Raw genomic sequence first — 7,966 nt, 5'->3', positions numbered from 1 at the left:
GTACAGTGTTCAAAAATAAATGTTATTATTATCATCATTAACAATTATTAGTATTACTATTAACAATATTAAAACCCCTTTCCCCATTATTGGCAATCTATAAGCCAATAATAATAATAATTAAAAAAAAACCTTAGCAGGGTATTTACTAAAAAATTGTACCACCACGTCCTTAAAAAACAAAGTAAAATGACTTCTCTAGGCAAATAGTCTCAGTGTTTGTGTCAATTTAATCCATGCACACTGACATTGATATATTTGGTCTGGGCTTCCAGCAATCGGTTACCTCTGATCATGAAGGAGTTAATACAAAGCAGTCACAATGAAAGGCGTGCTGTTAAATATATAAATATAACATAAAAAATTACTTCAAGATTAACATGCTACAGTAACACAAAATGTAACACTCACTGAAATGACACTATACTATCTATTTAAATGCTCTTGCAGGCAGCGGGTGCCACCCAAGCAATCAATAGAACTGAACAAAGACTGCAGTGCAGAGAGCAGACTGACATAACTTTTGGCATTAGTTTTAGCAGTATGCAGCAGAATGCAAATGGCCTGTCAGAGAGCACTTGGCAGCAACCTCCGCCCAGCACTTGCTTTTGGTAGTCATATACAATAACGGTAAAGGGAATGCTAGTGCAAAGTTCACCTAATTCCAATTCTTGATGTGAATTTCACATTTGTACTTATTCTCACGTAATAAAATAAGTGCACCTTTTAAACAAAATGCACTTTCAAACCGCTACCCACTCCTGACCTAAACTACCGCACCATTTCCAGATGTATACTTACTTACACCGTGTGGCCTTCTGCATTTCATTGCATTGGTCCTGATAAACGTTGTTTGCACCGTTGGATTTGCTTCCCATATACTACTATGGGACCCTCTCCCAAGCATCTCCAGCTTTGTAGCATGGACTTATAGAAGTCTAGGCAAAGCAAGACCAAGGGTGCCCAAACATATGGCTGTAAATGTTAATATATGACTGTTACATAGTCGAGTTGAGAAAAGACCATCGAGTTGAACCTATAAAGATGTAGACTATTAAAGTTCATTTAAATACTATGTGACCTTTCATTTGCAATGTACTGTGTATCATAAATATCATCACCTTTTTTTTCATACAATACAGTTTTACCTGGGCAGCATGTGTTGGTATGGTCACTTGCAGTCTACATTAGGCGTGCAGCTACTTACACTTGTAATATGGTGACAAGACAGGATCACAACTGGGAGACAGTTGTCGCCCTATAACAGGAAGTAACTAAACAAGAAGCTATATGACAGGATAACTCAATATTCTTTTAATGAAAACTGCATATTTAAAGTGGAACTGATGACAATTCTTTTCAGTTTTGGAAAGAGTGGAGAGGCATTAGGAGACCTGTCATGTTTCTATTGCTGTTTGTGTCCCAGTTAGGGAGATTTCCCCCCTCTATTTGAGATTTTCGTGATTTGGGTTTAGATCTAGTTTAATGTTTTACAATTCTGCATCTGCTCTGTAAATATTTGCAAATGGCGGCAGCCATATTGCCCACTGTGCATACATTCTCTGCTCCCTGTTTCATAATACTGCAAGGTGGCTGTGCCCAATTCTTCTTGGCTCTTAGTGAAAGTCAGTGGAATAAGGCCTAACCTAATTAAAATGAAGATACTCTATAGGGCTTTGATTGTGGGATTGGATTGTAATGTGAGTGGGGTCCGCCTGAACGCCTTGCCTTGTTCTCTCTGCAGTGTCTGGACAAAGTGAAGGAGAGTTTCCGTGTAGTGGAGTCTCTTCTCACGGAGAAATCTGTTACTCAGCTAGAGAAAGATTTCTTCTCCTGTGCAGCTCTGCACCCACCCGAAGACTACATGGAGTTTGTCAGCAACCTGGCCGATATATTCATGGGCGCTGTCCAGTACAACAATGAGTCTCCGGGCAGTGACGTCAGGAAAATCTGTGAGCGTATGATCTCAGCAAGCTCTGCCTATGAAGGACTGAAAGCTGTAAACTCGGTGAGTGCGCTGTAAATGCTGATGATGGCAGACAATTTTAGATCTGAACACCAGACACAAGACTTTTTATACATCTGTATAGACCGAATGACCTTAAAGTAGGATCTATTCACTGATTGATGTAACTGTAGAGATGGATTAAGGCAGTATGGGGCCCTATGAACACCTTTAGCTCCCACCACCCTACCTCTACCACTATGCCTTCAATTGATATTGCATGTAGGATCTCCAGCAATCCAACCCTCACCTACTATGAGCTGTCTGGGTTTAGTGAGTACCTGAGGTCTATACTGTATATTGCCTTACTGTCACACAGTTGCAACATGTATGATTCTAGACACGGGAGGGAAGGGTAGAGAGACTGTGCTATTGCATCGGGTGGCCCCAGCTCGCACTCTACTTGTGGTTCTTGGACTGCTTGATACACTCCTTATGAAGGAGCTAACATATGCAGCCTGGAATCATGTTCTTTTCTGATCTTAGAATTTGTTCTGTCCTCAGAGTCTCTGTGTTTATGATCATGCTCCTAGTACTGCTTTGTTACAAACCTGAGGCATGCAACTGTAGAGATGGATTAAGGTAGAATGGGGCCCTATAAAAGGCAACACCTTTACCCAGCACCCTACCTCTACCCATATCTCTTCAATTGATATTGCATGTAGGACTAGTTTTAGGACAGTTCTCTAGTAATGTAGGATTAAAAGGGAGCATATCATGGGTTGGGGAAGGTCAGGCAAGGGTGTGACAGGGCAGTGGTTTTATTACCTCCCTTAACACCCTTGCTCAGATGATTTATGGCTCCTCATTACCTAGGGCAATAGCAGGCCTTCTCTGCTATACCATCCAACACCAACTGTTGCCACCAACACAGCTGCTTCCAGAGCTTCACCTGCAATGGCCAAAACTGGTAGCCACATTACTTGTGTGGTGCCATTATCTTTAAGGCAATATAAGGCCTCTTTCAGCTTTCAAGAGCACCCTATTATTCTATAGCTAATATTGTATTTATTTGTTACTAGAAAGCAAGGTGTGGGTTGTACAGAAGTGAAGGCAAGGATACTCACGGCACATCACCCAAAGAGGGTATATACCCCGGGTGAGGTGCTGAAAGGGTTGTAGGCAAGTATAGCAGTCTGTGTTGGAAACCAGCATACCAACGTCCCAAGTGTGCAGCATCAATATCAATATGGGTAGTGATGTTGCCAGTGGCCATTCCAGAACTGAAATGAGAGCAATCAAGAGCTTACAAATGGGTACTGTTTGATGGGATAGCTAGAGGAATTGCAAGGTTTTTTTTGAGGGATGTTCAGTGGAATGCCAGAAACACCAAAAATTGGCAATACCATGATAATGGTTATTGTAGTATTTATAGGACTGAGCTGATATGAGTATGATATCTAAAAGTGCATGGGGATGGGGAAACATTCACCCCAAGCTACTGCTTTACAGGGAATGGAAGAAACTGCCCTGCAAACATTGATTATGTGGCTGTTTGATAAAAACTGGAACAAAACAGAGCAACTTGTATATTTCATAATTGAATAATTGCAAAAAATAACTGTAAGAGTCTTACTTTTCCAGATTTACATGGAATTCATGGGGCTAAAGTGTGTGGAAAACTCCCATAATAAAAGTTTATCAGACTTGAAAAAAACAGAGCTGAGCCCAGTTGGGGTTGGGGAGCGGCAGTGGTATTACCAAACATGCACGGAGTTTGGATACTGTAAGTGCTCAGCATTAATGTACACAAATCTCTAATTATTGCAGCCTGTAGTGATTCTATTTTTCACTGTACCCCTCCTTCCCCCCCACAGATCAGACCTGCGATCATGCTTCTTGTCCTTTCTCTCCCCGAATAACCCTTCAGTTCCAGCTGGACATCTGCAAAGAAGTGTTCCAGATCCCAACAGAGTCCGTCTTGCAAGCTGTCCAATTCACCAATGAATATTATGGGGCCGATCACCCAAAATCCAGCCGCATAATCTTCGTTAATGGTAAATCAATTTTCAGACTGGTTAAGGATGACGCAACTTGAAACAAACTTCAGCTTTTGTTGAGGGAGGAAAAAGAGTCAAGGGTTTTACCAGACCCTTATCTGATTCTGTTGTGGATATTTAGGCAGGCAATACCATTGTACTTCTAAAATTTAAAATGAGATCTTAGTGGTAAGTTCTGCCTTTACTATAATCACATGATCAATCCAAGTGCGGCAAAAGGAAAGAATGCATTCCCTTCACCTATAGTCATGCATCACCCTATGCTGTGAACAGTAAACCTAAGGACGTTATTGGGGATCTCTTGCTCTATGCACAGCTTGCCTCTTATTTGACATCAGATTTGTGGGACAGATAGAAAGAGGGGATGAGTATCTTGCAGAATCCTATAGTACTGTTACCATGGTTGCAGGGAAAGGATGCATAGAACATGACTGGCTAAGAATTCAAGTTATAATTAAATTTGTTGGCAAGTCATGCATATGCTGCTTGCTGCTCACTATTCAACCAGCCCTCAAATTCCACTTTTAAACAGGATCAAGTTCCCTCTGGTCACTCATGCTTCAATTTTCCCAGATCACAGCTGTGGCATTGCTGATAAGACAGACCCCATCTGAATATATGCATAACGCCAACTTGCTGAGCAATGTGTTCATATTCAGAAATCAGCAGCATAGTGATGTACTGCAGAAGGAGCTTGACAGAATAGCATTACATCCTATACATTAAATAGAATACTGTTTGACAGAAGATCGACGGAGAAGGATTTGACAATACTTGCTAACAGTAAGTTAAGCAGGACCACTCAACGTTAAGCATAAGCTGCAGAACAATGTTGGATGTATGCAGGATACAAACAGGATGTTAATACAGCATTTTTTTTTTTAAAATAAATCACTTGAAAGGCCATATCTAGTGTTTGCTCTGGACCAAAGCTGCAGCAGTTGTGAGAGGTTGCTGATGGACATTTGTCTTATTATGTAACTTATGTACATATACAATAGTTCCAATTTGGCATTAAAAATGCATATTCTAAAGTATCCAGCAAACGAATGTTGAAGCAACCATGTAGCCAAAACCCGCCTCAAATGTCAGAATCCAGGACGTCCCGATGTGTTAAATGCCTGCATACCTCCGATTCATTCTGTAGTTCCACCACACAGAAGTGCAAGCAAGCATCCAACACACCTAGAAGTGTTCAATGCTGCAGAGCTACATGCTATATAGGCTAGTAGGATCTTCAAGAAGATAGCGAAGACTGGAGTGACAGGCAGAGGGACTGGTATTGTTAACATTTATTTGAAGGCTTTTTGTTTTGCTACAAAGTGTAGAAACATTTCAAAAATACAGTTGTTTTTTTTTTTTTTTCGTCCATTCCGGGACATAGGAACTTTTCAATATTCAGGTTATACTGTCGCCTACAGGAGGACTGGACTGTAGCAAACAAGAACTGTAGTCCAGCCCAGTATAACCCCTCCTGCTACCAACATGGCTCCATTGTTTCCTACTGTCCTAGGACAGTGATGGCGAACCTTGGCACTCCAGCTGTTTTGGAACTACAAGTCCCATGAGGCATTGCAAGGCTCTGACAGCCACACACAACTCCCAGAGGCAGATGCATCTTGGGATTTGTAGTTTTGGCACGGCTGGAGTGCCAAGGTTCGCCACCACTGTCCTAGGAGGATGGGTGTATTTTCTCACAGCTCTGCTGTTTTAAGACTAACTTATTTTTTTGCTAGCTCATTTTTTTTTCTTGTTTTTTTTTTTTCTTCGGTGAAGACACTTTACAGTGCTGTGGGAGCGTCATCCTTTTCAATTGCAGCTTTCCAGCAGGGTTTCCTCAGCTCATCTTTTGGAGTTCTGTGTCCAAACCCTGTTGGACTGGACGTTGTGCGGCTAGCCTGGAAGTGACCTTCAGGCTCTGGTTTCCACATAGTATGCCTTCCAGACACCATTCTGGTGAAAGTTAACTGTGGAGTGCTTTCCTGACTTAGAACCTTTTGGCTTGGCCTCAGTGCTTGCCCTTTCTCTGAAGACTTACCTAGTGCGTAGTCCAGTCAGTCTGAGAACTAGGAGCTACCTCTTTTTTTAGGTCACCTGGCATCTCTGATCTTTGCTCTCCCTGGTTTTGCTGCAGAAGGGGTTAACCATGTGGGTGATGTCATCTGCTGGGTAGATTATTGTACATGCTCGGCGATCTCTTTTCAGCCATACAGCATTGAGGAAGCATTTCCTCCGCTGCTGCTCCTGCTTGAAAAGAGCCACATGGAACTTCAATCTTGATCCATTCCTGCTGCCCGCCTATAGTGATTTTGGTCACCTCTAGCCATCCAATCCTCACCTACTATGACCTGTCCAGGTTTAGTGAGTACTGAGGTCTATAATGCATATCGCCTTACCGCCACACAGTTGCAACATGTCCGATTCTAGACACGGGGGAGGGTAGGGTAAGAGACAGTCCTATTGCACCAGGTGCCCCCAGCTCGCACTCTACTTGTGGTTCTTGAAGTGCTTGCAGCATGCCTTAAGACAGTGCTGACATATGCAGCCTGGAATCATGTTATCTTCTGATCTTATAATTTGTCCTGTACTCTTCTTAATGACACACATTCGTATATTGTATTGATGCAAGATCTTTGTACTTACCTCTATTTCACATTTTAATCTAATGTCCCTTATACCTTTATTACTAGGTGATGTCGATCCTTGGCACGCACTCAGTGTGCTGAAGAATCAGTCTCACTCAGAAATTGCCATCTTCATCAACGGAACAGCCCACTGTGCAAACATGGGTCCATCACGTGCCACAGATCCTCCGTCTTTACAGAAAGCCAGAGAGGTGAGGAAACGAACATTGTTTTTTGACCCAATCCTCAGTTTCGTACATAATTAAAAAGGAACTCTAGTAAACACTAGTGCTTCTTAACTGCCTGCATAAGAACCCTAATGTGTGTCAAAATGAAGCAACAACATTTTCTGTGAAAGCATTTATAGCTAATGACAGGCAAGTCAAACCTGTCGTCTTTCAGTTGGGTGAGATCTTCTTCCTATATCTTATCAGCTTGTAGCCACAGTGAAAATTGTAAACTGCATGTTTTGTAGCTCAATAAGTTTATGATCTGTTCCATCATTTTTCTGAACCCTTATCATGCAACAAATATTGCACTCTAGTTGAAGTTAGTAATCCACAAAATGATTTTCAATTTGTCTATAAGTCAAGGTGCTGCCTTCAGTATAGCTAATTTATCTTCTGGCAGATCTAGGGCCATAGCACACTACAGATCCTGTTTTCAATTAAATGAACATCTGAGTTAATCTTCATTTATTTTCTCCCCTGCAGGAAATCGGCATGAAACTTGGAGAGTGGTTAAAATCTGCTCGCGAGGAGTCTTAGCCCATCTTATGACCTATACTATTTTAACAAGACAATGGAGCGCCCAAAGAACATTTTTGCTTGCACTGGAAATCGTTCAAAACCAGCACTGACTAGTCAGTCTGCCATAAATATTTTTTTAGATTTATAAAGGATATTTCCATCTAGAAGCAATCATTCCATAGAGGTAGGGGGGAGTCGGCTTTAGGCAGAGCAATATTGGCTTTTGCCTCTCCAAAATTTAAGGTGACACTAAACTCAGGAATTAAATCTTAAAAATACATTCAAGCACCTTAACTATTAACAAAAATGTATCGTATTTGTGTATCACTCGGCTGTAGATCCTCAAATCCTCTCTGAATTGGTGCTGACACTGTCCTTCCTTCTGGAGGATGGCTACTTTGGTTCCCCATGGTCCCTGTGTGTGTTATGAAGTAGTCACCGCACCAAGATCACTCCCATGATGGGTTTCAATCTCACTACAAATTATTAAACTAAACATGAGATTGTAGTCCATCACGAGAGTGAGCTTGGAGCGGTGACTACTTTACAACACACACAGGTACCATGGGGAACAAAAGTAGCCCCTCT

General features: G+C 41.7%; 1 protein-coding gene across 1 annotated transcript in view; it reads left to right on the top strand.

The window, feature by feature from the left end:
- LOC108786671 (thymus-specific serine protease-like) overlaps positions 1 to 7,616 on the top strand; it is a 21,423-nt gene extending 13,807 nt beyond the window's left edge. Inside the window, exons 8-12 of the mRNA XM_018556016.1 lie at positions 1,745 to 2,008; positions 3,590 to 3,731; positions 3,823 to 4,002; positions 6,696 to 6,841; positions 7,343 to 7,616. Of these exons, the coding sequence (XP_018411518.1) occupies positions 1,745 to 2,008; positions 3,590 to 3,731; positions 3,823 to 4,002; positions 6,696 to 6,841; positions 7,343 to 7,396 (786 nt within the window). The 3' untranslated portion in view covers positions 7,397 to 7,616. The remainder of the gene's footprint in view (positions 1 to 1,744; positions 2,009 to 3,589; positions 3,732 to 3,822; positions 4,003 to 6,695; positions 6,842 to 7,342) is intronic.
- Positions 7,617 to 7,966: the final 350 nt, after the last annotated feature.

This window comes from Nanorana parkeri, unplaced genomic scaffold (genome assembly GCF_000935625.1).
Source record: "Nanorana parkeri isolate BGI_ZX_2015 unplaced genomic scaffold, ASM93562v1 scaffold221, whole genome shotgun sequence".
Lineage (NCBI taxonomy): Eukaryota > Metazoa > Chordata > Amphibia > Anura > Dicroglossidae > Nanorana > Nanorana parkeri.
Note: the sequence above shows the minus strand (reverse complement) of the source record. Positions and strands in the feature narration are given on the sequence as shown.